Here is a 19337-nt window from a genome sequence, read left to right as displayed (position 1 = left end):
ACGGGGTTTCACCATGTTGACCAGGATGGTCTCGATCTCTTGACCTCGTGATCCACCCGCCTCGGCCTCCCAAAGTGCTGGGATTACAGGCTTGAGCCACCGCGCCCGGCCTGGAAAGGGTCTTTAACCATTACTTTCAGAGAACACAAATCATTCATGAGTCTACTATTTTCTCTCTCAGCTTGAGACACTTCTATTTTTATTATAAAGTTACCATTGTTCCCCTGCTAGAAAAGCTATAGGCCACTTGATGCAATCAGTTACCTGGCTCAGGTACCAAATAACTGAATTCAACTTGCCAGTTTCTTTAGGGGTCTGAGGATAATTCCAGAATATCTTAACCCTAGCTATTAACAACCCTGAATACCCTGTTGAAAATTTACGCCCTAAACAGACAGTATTTTAGGTTGTGCCAAAAATTACCCCTTATATTTTTAAATGTCCCCAAGGGAGTCGGTGAGAAGCACACTACACCTCTCAAGTGTTCCCCTTCCCCACCAGAAAGTGGAGGCCGCTTATTCTTCTAGGACTTCAGGGCTGGCAACAGAAACAGGCATTCTCTGGGCCAGGAGCCATTTTGCAGACAACTATTTATGTTCACACGTAAAAAGTCCTTAAACAGGTAACACTGCCTTTCAGTAGTACTGTCTCTAGCCTCAGCTTCCCAATCTGTACCTCAGTATTCACTGAAAAACTTAGTACTTCTCTGTCCATCTCTGATGCTCACAGGATTTTAAATGCCATTCCATTTTAGCCAGCCACAATCAGGACTAGATTCTGTGGTTATCATCACTCAGAATTGTTCATACAATTTTTTTTTGAGACAGGGTCTCACTCTTGTCTCCCACTGCTGGAGTGCGGTGGCGTGATCTCGGCTCACTGCAACCTCCCCCTCAGCCTCTGGAATAGCTGGGACTACAGGCACACAGCACGACCACTAATTTTAATTTTTTGTAGAGACAGGGTTTCACCATGTTGCCAAGGCTGGTCTCAAACTCCTGAGCTCAAGGGACATAAATCTTATTTTTCATCTTAGTCCACAAGTCTTCTACTATTCAACTCTCATCTCACCTATTCTGTACTCTTTAACCTAGAAAGGATATCTGATGCTCATTCTCCTGGCCTATGAAGACTTTTCACTTCATTCCTGATACAGTTTGGCTGTGTCCCCACTCAAATCTCATCTTGAATAGTAGCTCCCACAACTCCCACGTGTGGGAGGGGACCCACTGGGAGGTAACTGAATCATGGGGGTGGGTGTTTCCCATGCTGCTCTCATGATAGTGAATAAGCCTCACAAGAGCTGATGGTTTCATAAGGGGTAGTGTCCCTGCACATGCTCTTGCTTTGCCTGCTGCCATCCATATAAGATGTGACTTGCTCCTCCTGGCCTTCTGCCCTTATTGTAAGGCCTCTCCAGCCATGTGGAACTGTAAGTCCAATAAACCTTTTTTGTAAATTGCCCAATCTTGGTATATCTTTATTAGCAGCATGGAAACGGACTAATACAATTCCCATATGCAGTCTAGACCATTGCAATTCAAAATGTGGTCATGAACAGCCAGCATCAGCATCACCTGAGAGTTTACATTAAAGATGCAGAATTTTTGATCCCATGCCAGACCTACAGAATCAAAATTTGTAGGTCTGATTCACATAAACACATTAAAGTTTGAGAACTTCAACCACATGTATCACTTACAAATAATCTCCTCTCAGTACTCACCACTAACTTTATCACTATATCCAATTTATCACAAAACCTCACCCTGAATCCTATAATGTACCTACTATGCCCCAAACCCAGACAGCCAATACTGCCAAGAAACAGAAGTATAATACATGATCATGTACCTTGTCATAATCCTCTATGTAACTATAATCTAATACATTGTCCTTAGCTGCCTGTTCCATTATGCCCTTCACAGCAACTGCCCAGACTTTTTTTTTTTTTTTTCCTGAGGCAGTTTGTTGCTCTATTGCTCAGGCTGGAGTACAGTGGTGTGATCTTGGCTCACTGCAACCTACACCTCCCAGGTTCAAGCAATTCTCCTGCCTCAGCCTCCTGAGTAGCTAGGACTACAGGCATGTGATGCCACACCCAGGTAATTTTAGTATTTTTAGTAGAGACAGGGTTTCACCATGTTAACCAGGCTGGTCTCAAAACTCCTGACCTCAAGTGATCCACCCGCCTCGGCCTCCCAAAGTGCTAGCATCACAGGCGTGCACCACCACGCCTGGCCCCAGAATCTTCTTTAACATGGAGATTCTTTGAGATCCTTTGTGGTATCCTCACTTTCTACCCCTGCTCTTCCACTCAGACATTTGGGAGGGTCCTGTCATTGGCCATCTCTTCTCTCTCTCTCTCTCTTCAAACTCTACATATAAGTGATCCCATCTTCTCATAGTTTAAACCACCACATATGTACTGATTTCTAAACCTTTGCCCTGGGCCAATCCTAGCCTCTCTGCCATAGGTCTCAGGTATGTATATACAAATGTTTTCTAGACTAAGCACATTTTCTGAAAGATATCAGACATGCAAATGTATCTAAAACTGTCTCAAAGATATCTGACACTCAAATGTATCTAAAACTGAAGTCATTATCCTTTCTCTACCTGCTTTTCTCCCTATATTTCCTACCTCAATTTATAGTACTCCCATCTGTCCAGCCAGCCCTCAGGAATCATCTTCAACCCCCTCTCTGCCACCCTCAGCATCCACTTATAAAGTCTTCTGCTTCACCTTCCAGTGCCAATCAACCATTAAGTCTGGTTAATTCTGCCTCTTGAAATATTCCTTCTATCTCCCCATCTCCTGCCCAACTTTAAGCCCTCATCAACTACTGGCTGAATTAATGCAACAACCTCTTAACTAATTTCCCTGCCTCTATCTAGTCTTTCCCTCCTAAAATCCAGCTTCCATACTTCAACAAGTAGCCTATGTCACACACAGATCTGACCATGCCACCCCAATGCTTTAAGCTTTTCAGGGCTCCCCACTGTATACCTAATGAAGTCCAAATTCCTCACCATGAGAACACTCCAAAACTTCATTCCTATCTCACTTCTCTGGCTTCATTTCTCAACTCTTCTATACTTTGTACTGTAAGTTTTAGAAATACATATATTACCAGTCTCTGGCACTCAACATCCTATTTTACACTGCTGCCTTTACTCCTACTGTTCTTTCTGCCTGCAAAACTCATTTCATCATGATTCATCATACTTTTACTCCTTCTTTAAATATACCTGAAGCATGGTTTACTTTACAGAGCCATTCCTGAACCACCAATATGCTGGGTTAAGTGTATACCACCCCGATCTATGTTCACCAGCCTTAATATTCAACCATATTAAACTGAGATTATTCATTCACAGATCTGCTACTTTTAGTTTTATGCCCTCAGCTCACAAGACAATGTGTGCCATAATAAGGGGGATTCTAAACATTGAAATGAAATAACAACTCAATCTTCAAAATGATTCATCACTGATCTTTAAATTATAAAGCTACAATGAACAAAGACACACTCTACCCTGTGACTGTTATCAACTTCATACTTAAGTGAGATGCTACCGAAGCATTAGGTAAGTAAGCTATGATTTGACTTTAAAGGACTTTCCCGAAAAAGACCACTTTCACTTACCTTACATTTAAGGGTGCAAAAAGGAGCCAAATCTAAGATTTCAGGAAACTTTATGTGTTTGTTAACTTTGCGTAAGTTAAAACCAGCCTAAAGGAGAAACATAACAGACTGAGTTCTTTTCCTGGAAAAGCAATACAGGTTAAGTAAACTGAAGTCCCCTCCGATGTCCAAAAGAGTATCAATATTAAGCCCTAGTTCAATTTTCTTTGGAGACTCAATTCTTCCTAACCACCAACTGATTCCAAGTTGGTCTGTATTTGCTAAGTACACATGTATCACCACAAAGAACACACACCAACACATTAAGAAAGCTATTCCCAGGTGGGCATGATGGCACATGCCTATAATCCCAGCCCTTTGGGAAGCTGACACAAGGGGATCACTCGAGCCCAGGAGTTCGAGACCAGCCTGGGCAACACAGTGAGACTTTGTCCCTACAAAACAGTTAAAAAATTAGCTGGGCACGGTGGTAGCCACCTACAGTCCCAGCTACTACTGAGGCTGAGGTGGGAGGATTGCTTGAGAGAGGAGGTCAAAGCTTCAGTGAGGCATAATCATGTCATTGCACACCAGCCTGGGTGGCAGAACAAGACTGTCTCAAAAAGAAGGAGAAAAAAGCTGTTCTCATGACAAAATTTTCAAAGTTTCTGCTTCAGCTATCCAGAAATGCCAGATTAGACTAGTGGTTCCAAGTTCTTAAAACTCAACAATAGCATAATACTTTTCTGTGAAACACATACTCTCAGCCTCATGCTGGAACCAAGCTTAGTGAATTGTTAATAAAGGCCCACCCAATTAGTCAAGCCCATACCAACCACAGGAGGAAAAACGTTCTGAAGATGCTGAAGGTACTTTTGGAATTTGGAACACAGTTTGGAAGTTATACTGCTTATAGCAAAAGTTTTCCAGAAAAGATGGAAAACTTTCCATCATTTTCCACTAAAATGATGACAATCCAATGCAGCAGTGTCTTCTTATCAAGGGTCAGTAAAAATAAGAAAACAGACACAAAACAGAAAAAAAATCACTAATATTCCAAAGCATGAGATATATGTAATATATCAGTCTTTTTCTTTTTTTTTTTTGAGACGGAGTTTCACTCGTTACCCAGGCTGGAGTGCAATGGCGCGATCTCGGCTCACCGCAGCCTCCGCCTCCTGGGTTCAGGCAATTCTCCTGCCTCAACCTCCTAAGTAGCTAGGATTACAGGCACGCGCCACCATGCCCAGCTAATGTTTTGTATTTTTAGTAGAGACGGGGTTTCACCATGTTGACCAGGATGGTCTCGATCTTTTGACCTCGTGATCCACCCGCCTCGGCCTCCCAAAGTGCTGGGATTACACGCTTGAGCCACAGTGCCCGGCTCAGTCTTTTTCTTTTTGTAACCTGAAATAAAACATGCCTTACTTTATTTCAGGTTAAAAAAAGGAACATAAACATGAGTCTAGGAAATCTCAGGAGATTGTGCCTCCACTTTCACATGCACCTCTACCAAGCACATATTTTTTTCCGTTTCCTACTTCATTGACATTAGACTTGCGAAACAACAGAAAACCAAAGAAACATAGTAATATGTTGAGACAGTAATGAGTAAAGTAGGTAATAATGAAGTAGGTGTTACATATTCAAAACAAATTTTGGGTAATAAGGATTACCTGCTGAAATCTCTTTAAATGAAGAGTAAGAACAGGAGGAGCAAGAGAAATTAGCATCTGCTTTTTGGCATTGGTGTAAACATGCTTCCTTTCACCTAAAGAAAGGAAGAAATCTTTAGCAGTGTGAAAATCATTTCAGACCCCTGCAACATTCAGATTTGCTATAAAATCACTTCGAACATCTAAAACAAGGATCAGAAAACTTTTTCTATGAAGGTCCAGATAACGAATATTGTAGAATCTGTGGACTAGGAGGCAAAATCAAAGATATTTTTTAGTACTTACATATGAGATATAAATTTCTATAAATTCTTAGTCATGAAATTAAAATACTGTTAATAACCGAAAGTGATTATAATCTATTAAAGAGAAAAATGGAATTACTGTGGAGAAACACTATTTTGGTTAATGAGATTCAACGGTTAGTATACTCCATCATCAAATCATTTGCAAATGTTCATCTATAAAAAATATTTTTTAGGCTGGGCATGATGGCTCACGCCTGTACTTCCAACACTTTGAGGGGCCTAGGCAGATGAATCACTTGAGGTTAGGAGTTCAAGATCAGGCTGGCCAACATGGCAAAACCCCATCTCTACTAAAAATACAAAAATTACCCAGGCATGGTGGCGGGCACCTGTCATCCCAGCTTCTTGGGTAGCTTAAGCAGGAGAATCGCTTGAACCCGGGAGATTTCAGTGAGCTGAGATTGGCCACTGCAGCTTAGCCTGGGAGACAGGGCACAACTCTGTCTCAAAAATATGTGTGTGTGTATGTGTGTGGTCTCTGAGCTGATACATATATACATATATACATACGCGCATACAAAAAGTAAGTCTGTTTTTGTATGCTCAGAGAGCAGATATATATATATCATATATAAGTAACATATTTATGCATAAGATATAATACATACATATATATATATATATATATATACAGACAGACAAAAAGTAAGCCTTTTTTTTATGGTCTCTGAGCTGATACACACACACACACACACACACACACACACACACGAAAACAAGCTTACTTTTTGTCTCTACATGTAAATAAATAAAATTTTACTTAGAATTTTAAAACATTTCAACAATTTTAGTAAAAATCCTTAGGACTCCATGGCCCTCCACATCCTATTTACCCAAACTAAAAGGAAAAAAAAAAAAATGGCAGTAGGGAGATAGGAGAAATTGTCAGTGTCTTCCTGTTTCCCATTTGAGGAAGAGTGTAAGAAACCACTGTCATCCCCATGCTTTGCACTGGGCGTGCCACATTAGTACATTGATAAAGTCGTCTGGCATCCTGGGTACAAAGGAGATAAGGGTGGGAAAAAATAGCCACTATGTGTCAGGATGCTGTGGTGATTCCATTCTAAGGGGATAATTTACCCACAGGGAGAGGTGTCAAGGAGAAAACTGTCCCATTTAACTGCTGCTGGGAAGTCACAGAGTACTAGCCACTTCAATAAAGTCCTACTTCTTCCATCCTTCTATTAAAATATTTACACAGAAGACGTCACTTATTCATGCCATCCAAATACAGATACAATTACAATAGGAGTACTCTGCCTATGCAGTGCAAAATGTGCCCTTGAATATTAATTTTGCTTACAATGAGAGAATTAAAATACCTTTTATATTTGCCTTTGGTCCATTACACTGTCTCCGTGTACATACTTCACAAAGCAGTTTATTTGCATCTCGAAGTTTCTCATTACGAGTGAACTGATATAAACAATGCTGAATTGAACACTCATCAGTACTGAAAACTTCCCTGTTTGCAAGAGTACAGAAAGCAGTTTCTGGATCTTCATTTACGACCTCATACACCTTTGCTCCAGAAGTATGACTATCATTCAGAATCTCTATATTTATTTCATCAGGATGAAGAGCAGCATTCAAATTCAGGTTTTTGAAACCACTGGAAATGTCCATTTCTCCATTGGTCCCTTCCTTCAGGTAGGCACAATTTAAATTTCTAGTACATTCAGTGGGAGACAATGTCAAAACCTCCAGATCATTATCCATGTTGATATTTTTCATATCAACTTCCTCTGTGGATTTTTGATTGTCAGTTACACTTTCTATCATTTTTTCTTGGCCATTCAAATCTTTCTGGTTGACACAATATTCTTTATGCATAACATCCTCTTGTGAAATATGGCTGGATTTAATATCTACTTCTCCTTGAAGTGACATTTCAGCTTCATATTCATTATCTTCAGGATGGTCAATAGTACAAATATCACTTAAATGAAGAACTTTTCCTTGAATTTTTTGTTGTCTTCGTTGGTTCTGGGTAAAAAGTATAATATATTACGAAAGAAAAAAAAAGAAAGAGGGAGGGAGAAAAGGAAGAGAGAGGAAGAAAGAGAAAACATACACATGTACTATATCCAGTTTTGTTGCTTGTTAAAAATAATTTCCTAAGGAAGAGTTCACTCTCACAACCTGATCCTAAAAGTTCCTTTACTATCAAGGATCAAATAAATTATGAAGAAACTGGTTGGGCATGGTGGCTCACACCTGTAATCCCAGAACTATGGAAGGCCAAAGCAAGATCACTTGAGGAATCTGAGATAAGCCTGGGCAAAATACCGAGACCCATCTCTAAAAAAAATAAAAACTAGCTGGGCACGTTGGTGTGCACCTGTAGTGCCAGCTACTCAGGAGGCTGAGGCAGGAGGATCACTTGAGCCCAGAAGTTCAAGGTTACCATGAGCTATGATCATGCACACTATACTCCAGCCTGGGTAGCAGAGCAAGACTCTGTCTCAAAAAATAAATATATAAATAATGAAGAAAAGTTATTCAGGCCAGGTGTGGTGTCTCACACCTATAATCCCAGCTCTTTGGGAAGGTGAGGCAGGTGTCTCACTTGAGTCAGCAGTTTCAGACCAGCCTGGCCAACACGGTGAAACCCCCCATCTCTACTAAAAATACAAAAAATTAGCCAGGCATGCCTGTAAGGCACGCGTGGGTGGTGCACACTTGTAGTCCCAGCTACTTGGGCGGCTGAGGCAGGAGAATCTCTTGAACATGGGAGGTGGGAACTGCAGTGGGCCGAGTCCACACCACTGCCCTCCAGCCTGGGCAACAGAGTGACTCTGTTCCAAAAAAAGAAAGAAAGAAAGAAAGAAAAAGTTCTTTAAATGAAATCAGGAACAAACCATCACCAATCATCAAAACAATCATCCTACTGCAGAAACGAAAATATCCAAGACATGGTGTCTGTGCTAAGAGAAGTAATCCAGGCAGCGTACTAAGATTGTTAAACCCAGGCAGCCAAATGTTAAAGCATATGGCGGGTCTGACTACACACATAACAGAAAGAAACGTATCCACAGGAGTTATAATTATTGGGTCAATGTTTCACTGAGATAAAAAAAACCAACTGAAAGAAAACTCAAGGATGCAATAGTACAGGACTGCTTTCATCAGAGGAATAGACAAAAGTATTCTGGGAAAATAATGGCCTGAAGTTAGCAAAGAAGCAAGGTAACATCCGCATATATAGGAGAAAGTAAAGAACTTTTACCCTTTAAAATCACTCTTACCACTTGCAACCTACTTGTAAATAGAAAGGAAAAGCAGGCATTTAATCAAGATTCCTGGTACTGAAATGCTTAAAAACCCAAAGGGGTTAGCATTTCTGGTGGTTGTAACTGAAAGAAGAGCCCCTGTGAGGCTACGTTTTAATACCAGAAGAATGAAGGGCAGCATAGAAGATGGGACCCAAATATTTTCTGATGTGGTTTCCATAGAAAACAGAGAAACACATGAATAAAAAATGAGAAAATATAAGCAAAAACTTCAAAGAAAATGAAACGCAAATGGCTCTGAAACATAAAAATATGCTTAAGCTCATTTATATTAAAATAAATACAAAATAAAACTGCACTGAGATAATATTTTCCATCTAACACACCAATCAAAATCTGGAAGTTTGATTAATACACAGCTGTCAAGGATCAGGAAAAACCTTTGTCAAGGGCAATTAGGTAGTATCAACCAAAACTACAAATTCAATCCTTCTTTTCAAAATTTACCCTAGAGATGACACACATATAGGGTTATTCACTAGAGCACTGACCATTACAGCAAAAGACTAGGAACAAAATAAACCAATAGAGAAATGGTTAAATGAATTATGGTACATCCGTAAAACAGGGAAGGAGAGAAGGAAGGAAGAAAGGAAGGGAGGGAGGAAGGAAGGGGGGAAGGAGGGTGGGCCACGTACAGTGGCTTACACCTGTAATCCCAGCACTCTGGGAGGATGAGATGCGCAGATTACTGGAGGTCAGGAATTCAAGACCAGCCTGACCAACACGGCAAAACCTGTCTTTACTAAAAATACAAAAATTAGCCAGGTGTGTGGCTCATGCCTATAATCCCAGCTACTCAGGAGGCTGAGGCAGGAGAATCACTTGAACCTGGGAGGCAGAGGTTGTGCTGAGATCTCACCATCTGCACTGCAACCAGGGCGACAGAGCAAGACTCTGTCTCAAATAAAAGAAAGAAGAAAAAAAAGAATGAAGAAGTTTTATATATAAAATGGAAAGGACTCCAAATATATAAGTATAAACAAACAACACAATCCAGAATAGTGTGTACAGTAAGAAAGGGGAGAAAAAAACCAAGAATACATACTTGTATTTGCTCATATTTTCCAAAAGAAACTCCAGAAGGATATGTTAAGAAAAAACAAAAATGTTTACCTTTGTCATAAAATGGTGGTCAACTGGGCATGATGGTTCACACCTGTAATCCCAGCACTTTGGGAGGCCAAGGCGGGTGGATCAGTTGAGGTCAGGAGTTTGAGACCAGCCTGGCCAACATGGTGAAACCCCATCTCTACTAAAAATATAAAAATTAGCTAGGCTTGTTGGCATGTGCCTATAGTCCTGACGGCTCAGGAGGCAAAGGCAGGAGAATCGCTTGAACCTGGGAAATGGAGATTGCAGTGAGCAGAGATTATGCCACTGTACTCCAGCCTGGGTGACAGAGTGAGAGTCTCAGATTAAAAAAAAAAAAAAAAAAGGGGTGGGTGGGGGACTTATTGTTACCTTTATATATTTTTAAATTTGTGAGTGTCAACATATTAACTCAAAAAATTAAGTTAATTAACTAAATTTACTACAAATACTTCTTACAAGCAATGTAGGACTTAAAAAAAAAGAAGCAAATCTCTTCTTCACATATATTCAAAGCAATTTCTCTAGAGAGAATACAAAATCAGCTAAAGCCTATAATTGCCAAATGAAAGTGCTATATATAAAATAACACACATGTCTAACCAATGTCATTCAGACTACAAACTCAGTGGTTCAAAATGCCAAATTAGAAATGTATGATTTTCCTCCTAAATACTCACCTTGGCTTGCTTTTTGGCTTGTTTCTTTGCTTTTTTCTGTAAGTGCTTACTTGTTCCAGAAGGAATATCACTTCTCTCTTTTATGTAACTGTCGTTATCTTTTTCTTCCTCGCTATCTTTATCTTCATCCTCCATGGTCTTTTTTAGATTTTTATCATTTACACTTTTCTTACCACTCTTAAAATACAGAAACATGGGTCAAACACAAACTTTTACAACTACCATTAAAAAAAAAAATCAGGCCGGGCATGGTGGCTCAAGCCTGTAATCCCAGCACTTTGGGAGGCCGAGGCGGGTGGATCACGAGGTCAACAGATCGAGACCATCCTGATCAACATGGTGAAACCCCGTCTCTACTAAAAAAAAAATACAAAAAATTAGCTGGGCATGGTGGCACATGCCTGTAATCCCAGCTACTAAGGAGGCTGAGGCAGGAGAATTGCCTGAACCCAGGGGGCGGAGGTTGCGGTGAGCCGAGATCGCGCCATTGCACTCCAGCCTGGGTAACAAGAGCGAAACTCCGTCTCAAAAAAAAAAAAAAAATCAGTACTATTAAGTATTTTTCTACTTCTATTACATACTAGCTTTATTTTCCACAATATTTGAAAATAGGTGACACAAAATCTATTTATCTAATATACTAGAAAGCAATCTTCACATAGTGAGAAAACAAGCAAACCAACAAAACAGCAAAAAGGCAACCTCACATACAAGTGTAATAGAAATACAATGAATTTTATTAGATACATGCTGTGTCACCCTGTAAATATGTCCACTTCCAAATGTATTTTCTAAGTGATTTATACATGTCACCACAGTGTATTCTTTTTATTCTTTTCTTTCTTTGCATGCATATGACAGTTTCAGAGAAAGAGAAAATAAAGTTTAGTGAGATTTCAATTACCAAGTAACAAGCCAAGGGACTCATAATTCATATGAAGTTGAATAATTATTTATCTAATACTCATAACATCTCTTAAAAGGAACCAATTCATGTGGCTCTAAAATGAAACAATACTCTTTATTTAACATTTATGAACTTAGGTGTGCAAGGGATTCATGATTAGTCTTCAATAACAAAAACAAGTAGTAATTTTAATATAAGGAAAATACTTCCCTGCATGCAAACCAATCAAACTAATTACTTGTACAGAATTCTGAATACATCATCTTTTTTTTCCATCCTCATTTTTAAAAGTAGTTACCCTGTTCTTTATTGAAATCCTAAAAATTAGTCTAACTCAAATTAAGAAAAATTTCTGCGTGGGCTAATAATACACAAGCTTAAAAACAGTTACAAGGCTTCCACATAAAATCTTACAGGGAAAAAAATCTACTTGAATAAAACAAACTCAATAGTCTTACCTGATCATCTAAAACTGGGAGTGACAAATCAAGGAAAGATTCATGAACCAAGGAGACCTTAACCAATCAAAAAAGAAAATGTAAAAATGTAAATACTCTAAATATTACATAGTAAGATCCTCCCTGCCCTGTGGAGTAGGGGGTAGGGGTAGGTTTTAAAATAAACAAAGGCTTAAGAAAATTTGAAATAAAAAATTACACAACATTGAGGACTTTGGGTTGGGGAAAATAAAATGTTAAACTAACTTCTTCAAGATTAAAGGAATGCTGACATTTCCCACAAAGAACCACGTGCATTTGAATACTTTAAAAAGATATCCCATGATGGTAGACGTTTCTGTTTTTGAAATAAACTGACAAACTACTCTATGAATATTAGTGAATAAAACCAGTACCCATGGCATCTACTTACAGTTCTGCATTGATCACACATGATCGTACTAGTTAGTTCACCACCAAAGATGCGGTCAACAAAACTTGGTATTGATTTTTTCTTCTCATAATCTACAGAGAAAAAAAGTGTATCAATTACCAATTACCTTTATACAATTAATTAAACAAGAAAAGCTAACACTACTTACCTAACTCTAAAATTTTATTTTAAACTTCCTGTCCCACAGACTTCTTCCTCTATTCATAATCACCATTATTTGATTTTTATGCAATAGAAGTCAGTACTACATATTCCACCTCTGAGCATAACACACTTGAACATAATCGCCTTTCATGAATAAGACAAAGAAGTCCTTATCCAAAATCTAGTCAGTGGGAAGTAAACTACAAGTCAGCGAGACTTCTATGTCTCTCTCTCTCTCTCTCCACTGGTGTAAATGAAAAGCTCTGACTAGGCTGAATGACAGTCTAGCTCCTTAGTTCTAGCTCTAACATTCTAACATTCAAAACTGATAAAAGATACCACAGTAGCAAACTGGGAGAGAAAATGCATGTAACTTTTTTTGTGAACTCTAAGACTGAACTCCTTTCATATTTTAGAAACAAAAGAAAAACCTCAGGAAAATGTTTCAAACAAAATCTTCCTTTTATTTCCCTACGTTCCCAGAAATAATCTTTTTACTACTTGGTCAGCCAATTTTCCAAATATGGGAAACCTATAAGCATTATTCAAATGATAATTTATGCAGAAACATACTTTTATGACAGAAAATGCCAGCAGGCATAATTCTCTCCACTACTGGCCAGGCTCTAAATCGCACCAAGGAAGCAAAGAGTTGCTATGAGTTGATTCAAATCTGTGCTTTATAATACAACAGCCCTTAGTCACTTGTGGCTATTTAAATTTAATTACAATTAAATAAAAATTAAAATGCAGTTCCTCAGTTTCACCAGTCACATTTCAGGCTCCACATGGGCCTGGTTACTTCTATATGGAACAGCAAAGATATAGAAGAGTTCCATCAACATAGGAAGTTCTACTGGGCAGACTGGTCCTAATATTCATATGCCACACAATAAGAACTAAGTTGGCTCCGTGATTAATAAACCAACTACTTAGAACTCACACTAACAAACATAATTAATGTATTACTGCTAATTATAATTTTAAGCTTTTGAAAAGTAAAATTGTAATTCATCTTAGCTTTATCTTTAATACATAAAAAGAATACAACATAGGTTAAAACTGTTCACCTTTGAAGTACTGAATAATTTTTACTAATCAATGTTGATAAAGAGAAATTATACATTAATAATTGTGGACTTGGAAATACATGTACCAGAAATCTTGTCCTAAGGTACACAGGAATTCAACTATATTGTTTTAGTTCAAAAAGTGAGACATTACCTTTAACTTTATTTTTTAGTTCTTCATCCAATTTTTCAGTAGAATTACCAAATGCTTTAAGTATTCCTTTACTCACTCTCTAAAAGTAATAAAATGGATATATATATACTATTAAATTTTAAATTTTATTTTCCTTAGAAAATATGTAATCAAGTCAAGAAAGTGATCAAGCTATAGCTCCCCATATTTACTAAATAATTCCAAAATCACATTTTCAAAATTAATTCAAGGAGCTAAAAAGGAACTATGCCTGCAAAGCAATCACTAACCACTGAATGAAGGTATTACCTTATCATTTTAAGATCTTAAACCTTTTCAAACCAAAGCTTTTCAGAACATGCCCACCTCCTTTGAAAAGAAACTGAAATAGCTTGTCCTACCAGCAGAATGTTTACGTGAAAGCCACAGGGACTGACTCTAGTACTTACAACAGCCCAGCTCCATTATTTCTGGGGGACCCTACACTAGGTACTGAACTTTTCTCTACAGCCTAGATTCTCAATCTATGGAATAAGAAAAATCACAGTATTCACCTCGCAGAAACTTAGTGAAAACGAAGAAGGAAGAGAATTAATATAAAACACTGAAAACAGCGACTGGCATAAAATAAATGCAAAATAAATATTAGTTATTAGTACTCACTAATTCATATCCCCAAATACATTATTTTATATCCTGGCAATTAACAAAAATTTTAAAATGCAATAAATGTTCCCTGACTCTTACAAAGAGAAAATACTTCCTAGTTTCAAAAAACAGTGTTAAATCAGACTTGGAATAAGAGTAAGGGTATGCTGCACCTGGGAACTATTTTGGGAGAAACATTTTCCAATATTTGGCAGCTCTCCTCGTAGAGGTTAGTAAACAGAATCTTTAAAGAACATTAATGCTGTAAACATCAACTAAACTTAAGCCATGATGAGAAAGAGAATCATTGTTAATTCTCTAGACTCATTCTAATGGTAAAAACGAACTAGTTGAAAAAGCTGGTGTAAGAAAAAACTTAAATGTATGATGGCCTTAATAACTAGCTTTCACTATTTTAATAACTCATAAGATATCAAATGAGACAGAAAGCTTATGAAGATAGGATTATAAAATACAATGGTCATAACATGCTAACTTGGTGTTCTTCTGCTCTCATCCCATCCAATAAATAGCGAAGCAGCTCCTGGCTGTCTTGCTGCTGATAGCCTTTAAACCGCACTGCTCTAGAGAAAAACAAAAAGACAGAAAAGCAATGATCAGTCTACTGATATATGAAGCTATTTTTAGAAAAATCTTAGGATCATATCCCAAATCTCAAGACAGTTCTAGTTTCTCCAAATTTCCGTTTAGTACATTAACACCCTTGGGAGATTTAATTATCATAAAATGTATTTTAAAATCCAAATGAAAAAAACTATGCCTTATTGCATATATAGGGTTGACTTTAATGCTATTAATATTTTTATATTATTTCTCAGCATCTCACTGAGGCACTGAAAGCATGACCAAAGTGGATACTCACTTTTTACAGACCTGAGAAAAGAGTTCTTTAGGTGTCACAATCCCCTTTTTGCTCTCTTGCATCTCATTAAGAAACTGGCTCATGGCTAAAGTAAGAGGGCCTGGGGGCTCAAGGTTTATTTCTAACGGTTCCTGAATATGGGAAAAGAAATTACTTTCTTCAGTCAAATTTTGGAATCATTGACTTTACTAAAATGTAATTAGTTAACATATACTGCCAATGTTCTTGACAGAATTGCCCCATTTAAAAGTTTAAAATGTATATCAAAAAATATAGAAACTGTTGGTTATAGACTGTCTAATGCAGAATTCAGCTCTACTATTTTAGTTTTAGATTATCCGGAACACTTACTACCTAAGAACTGAAAGAGCCAAACCAAAATGTAAATAATGAAAATGGATAAGGTAGTATTTATTTGGTTACACAGCTCTTAAGTCACCTTAAGATGTTAAAAATAATAATGTAAGCCTAAGGCTTCACAAACACATACACATTCCCAAGAAGGAGGCTTAACATTCGAGCATAGAAAAATAAAGCATACACAGAGCAAATAAACATAAAGTCTCCTTTTATAGCTTCTATTTGCCTGAAACTGTTTAACTTAGTAGCCTAAAATAAAACAAACAAAAATGGTGGAAGCGAGTGTTAATTATTTAAAATAATTTAGAAAGCAGACATTCAGAGAAGAAAGTTACAGATGAGACAAAGTTTAAAGAACATACTGTTAATGCCAAATCAGGTGGTTCAATTTTTACAATTGTTCCAGACATTTTCACTTCTTTTAGTAGTTCTCTCAGTACTGGTGTTTGTGACAAGTTCTAAAATATAGGATGAAGAAAAAAAGAAAAAAATTAATTAAAGGCAAGTCAACTCAAATACTTCATAAGTGTCTATCTTATCGAAACAGAAAATCATGAGCAACACTGAAATCACTATTGTATCTATACTTGGAAAATGAAAAATTACAGATGCTTCTCTCCCTACTCTACTTGGGTCATAACTACTTCAGTTCTGGGTTTATTCATCACCTCCGTGGGGCATTCTCCCGCCACCCAATCAGAAGTAGCTATCCCCAGTCCTCCACCATGATTTTCTCACAACCACTTACCACCATTTGTAACTACATATATGCATCTGTAAGGGGTTAACCTGTGTTTCCGCCACCCAACTGCAAGCTCCATGAGGGAAGCAGCAATATTTATTTCAAACCCACTGCACCCCAGTGCCCACTAACTGTGTTACTGTCATGCAATAAAACTTTCCTTCAGTTTTCTTTGGCCATGCGTGGTGGCTCACGCCTGTAATCCAAACACTTTAGGTGGCCAATGTGGGTGGATTGCTTGAGACCAGGAGTTCAAGACTAGCCGAGGCAACATGGTGAAACCCTGTTTCTACAAAAAATACAAAAACTAGCCAGGAGTGGTGGTGCATGCCTGTAGTCCCAGCTACTCTGGAGGCGAAGGTAGGAGGATTACTTGAGCCCAGAAGGCAGAGACTGCTGTGAGCCCAGATGGTGCCACTGCACTCCAACCTAAGTGACAGAGTGAGACCCTGTCTCAAAAAAAAAAAAGTTTTCTTTGAATACATAGAAATAAATTACTTAGGGGGAAAAAACTCAAGTAGCAGATTCTATGAGGAAAATGACAGCTTTTTTAAAAGGGAAAAAAATGACAATGTACCTGCATAACTGCATTGAAGAAACATGTGTTTCCCAAATTACTGAGTCCTTTCACGGTTAACTGGGAAGGAGAATTCACAGAAGGATTTTCTTTAGCTATGTTTTCCTTCTTTTCTCTCTCTTGTTCATTTTTACTCTCTTTTTCTAATTTTTTATTTTCAAGCTCAATATTTCCATTATCTTTCTCTGCTTTAAAAAAAAAAGAAGAAAAGATTTAGCAAAATGTGAAATACAGTCATATTGAATGCAAAAGTATACTTGGGAAACAGTACTAGAGTTTGTGAGTTTTACCTAAAGGCATTATTTTCCACCTATTTGATTTTAAATAAATACAAGTAAATTGCCATCCAAAAAAAAAAAAAAAAAAAAAAAAAAAAAAAAAAAAAAAAAAAAAAGTCCATTCCAAAAAAAAAAAAAAATTAAAAAATACTCAGACCTAAACTAAGCATTAGTTTGACAAATAAAACCAAACAGTATGTGCTTTAGTATAAGTCTCCCTTTTATACTGTACAAAAATTCTTTACAAATGAACATATCTTGTGAAATTAAGATATAAAACAATCAAGTAAAGAACGTGAACATGAAATAAAATTTTTAATGAATTCTGTGGGCCAAAAATCAATCCCATAGTACAAACAAACAATTCTGGCCCTGACAAAGACTTTTGTGATGATAAAAACTTAAAGAATATGCTTAAAGCAAATGCTGTATGTCAACCAATTAATTTATTCATGGAAAGAACCTAAGAAATATCTGACCATTAGAAGGAGTCACAAATGCTTTACTTTTATATTATCCCAGCAGACAAACAGAAATCCTGTTCTTGCAAAATGTACTACAGCAAGAAGAGCATAAGGCAGGTCTATAGTAAGCCTTGCCAGCGTTACGGGAACAGGCCTACTGCCTATTACCATAGTCTATGGCCTTCATCACATCTACTAGATCATTTTTCACATCCCTTCTCATACCTTATAGTTAAACCAAGAATAGTTTCATAGTTTGAAATCAACCCTAACTAATGTTACTCAGCTGCATATAATGCTAAGTAGTATAACAAACCTGAGTATCAGCAGATACACAAATCAACATTTAGTGTATATTAAAGAAACAAATTATTTTACCTGGCTTTGGAGTTGTAATACCGGCTTGTTTTCTAACAAAATCAACCACTTGACCCAATTGGTTTGAACTACAATACTGGACCTCATTATCACATATGTAACACCTGTATCCCAAAAAAAATCACAGAGAAGAAAAATGATGAACTGACAACTAAAAAAGGGAGAGAAATAATAATTCCTGGAATCCAGGGTGTGTAACCACCAACTTACTCTATTAGAGAAACTGGAAGTAAAAATTCTGTTTTCCTGAGGAAGACTATGCATATTAACTCTGGTTTATTAACAAGATTAGCCAGAATTATGGCTACATGTAAGTGGTAAGATGAAATACTCCAAACATTTTACTGTGCTGATTATAACATTGAAGTCAAAAGATTTTTCTACATGTGTTTCAAAATACAGAGCTACACCAACAAAAGTAACAACCTTTACAATTGAAAGATGTCATTCAGGGAGGACCACTGTGAAAATAATTTTTAAGATGTAAAAATCTGTTTTAATATTACAATGCAGCATCTATAACACGCCAGCCTGACATTTATTTTCATGCAAATTCATAGCCAAAATTTTATTACATTCTTATTTGTCTGAAATTTGTTCTTAGTGTCCTTATCTCCACTATATGCCTTATAATATCACAAGCAAGAAAAACAAAGGGGTAAAGATTCTTAAGTCTTCTATGTTACAATTTTTGTGTTTGTGCAAATGTCCAAGTAAAACTCATAACATCATATTCTTTGGCTTTGTGAAAGTGATGGTATTTTTAAAAATACTACAAAAATTTTAAGTTGCTTTCTTCTTAAACATACACAAACATTTCCATTTTCCAATATTTCAAATGATTTCCACCCAACAGGCAGAGGAACTGAAACTCACCATACACTCCAGTTGTCCAAGCTAAGAACCAGACAGTGAGGTTCAGATCGTGGCGTCATATAGTGCTTCAAGGCATGCTGCTCCTGAGAATTTCTGCCACAGCCCTAAAAAAAAACCATAATCAGGCCGGGCGCGGTGGCTCATGCCTGTAATCCCAGCACTTTGGGAGGCCGAGGCGGGTGGATCACGAGGTCAAGAAATCGAGACCATCCTGGTCAACATGGTGAAACCCCGTCTCTACTAAAAATACAAAAAATTAGCTGGGCATGGTGGCGCGTGCCTGTAATCCCAGCTACTCGGGAGGCTGA

General features: G+C 37.5%; 1 protein-coding gene across 1 annotated transcript in view; it reads right to left on the bottom strand.

The window, feature by feature from the left end:
• The window catches only part of USP16 (ubiquitin specific peptidase 16), a 27843-nt gene that overhangs the window by 1093 nt on the left and 7413 nt on the right, over positions 1 to 19337 (bottom strand). The window contains exons 5-17 of the mRNA XM_017541924.2: positions 19030 to 19133; positions 18154 to 18257; positions 17034 to 17221; positions 16077 to 16172; positions 15355 to 15485; positions 14968 to 15055; positions 13845 to 13923; positions 12456 to 12547; positions 12044 to 12100; positions 10679 to 10855; positions 6936 to 7599; positions 5306 to 5400; positions 3651 to 3737 (exon numbers count right to left, since the gene is read on the bottom strand). Coding sequence (XP_017397413.2) covers positions 3651 to 3737; positions 5306 to 5400; positions 6936 to 7599; positions 10679 to 10855; positions 12044 to 12100; positions 12456 to 12547; positions 13845 to 13923; positions 14968 to 15055; positions 15355 to 15485; positions 16077 to 16172; positions 17034 to 17221; positions 18154 to 18257; positions 19030 to 19133 — 1962 coding nt within the window. The remainder of the gene's footprint in view (positions 1 to 3650; positions 3738 to 5305; positions 5401 to 6935; positions 7600 to 10678; positions 10856 to 12043; positions 12101 to 12455; positions 12548 to 13844; positions 13924 to 14967; positions 15056 to 15354; positions 15486 to 16076; positions 16173 to 17033; positions 17222 to 18153; positions 18258 to 19029; positions 19134 to 19337) is intronic.

This window comes from Cebus imitator, unplaced genomic scaffold (genome assembly GCF_001604975.1).
Source record: "Cebus imitator isolate Cc_AM_T3 unplaced genomic scaffold, Cebus_imitator-1.0 Scaffold138, whole genome shotgun sequence".
Lineage (NCBI taxonomy): Eukaryota > Metazoa > Chordata > Mammalia > Primates > Cebidae > Cebus > Cebus imitator.
Note: the sequence above shows the minus strand (reverse complement) of the source record. Positions and strands in the feature narration are given on the sequence as shown.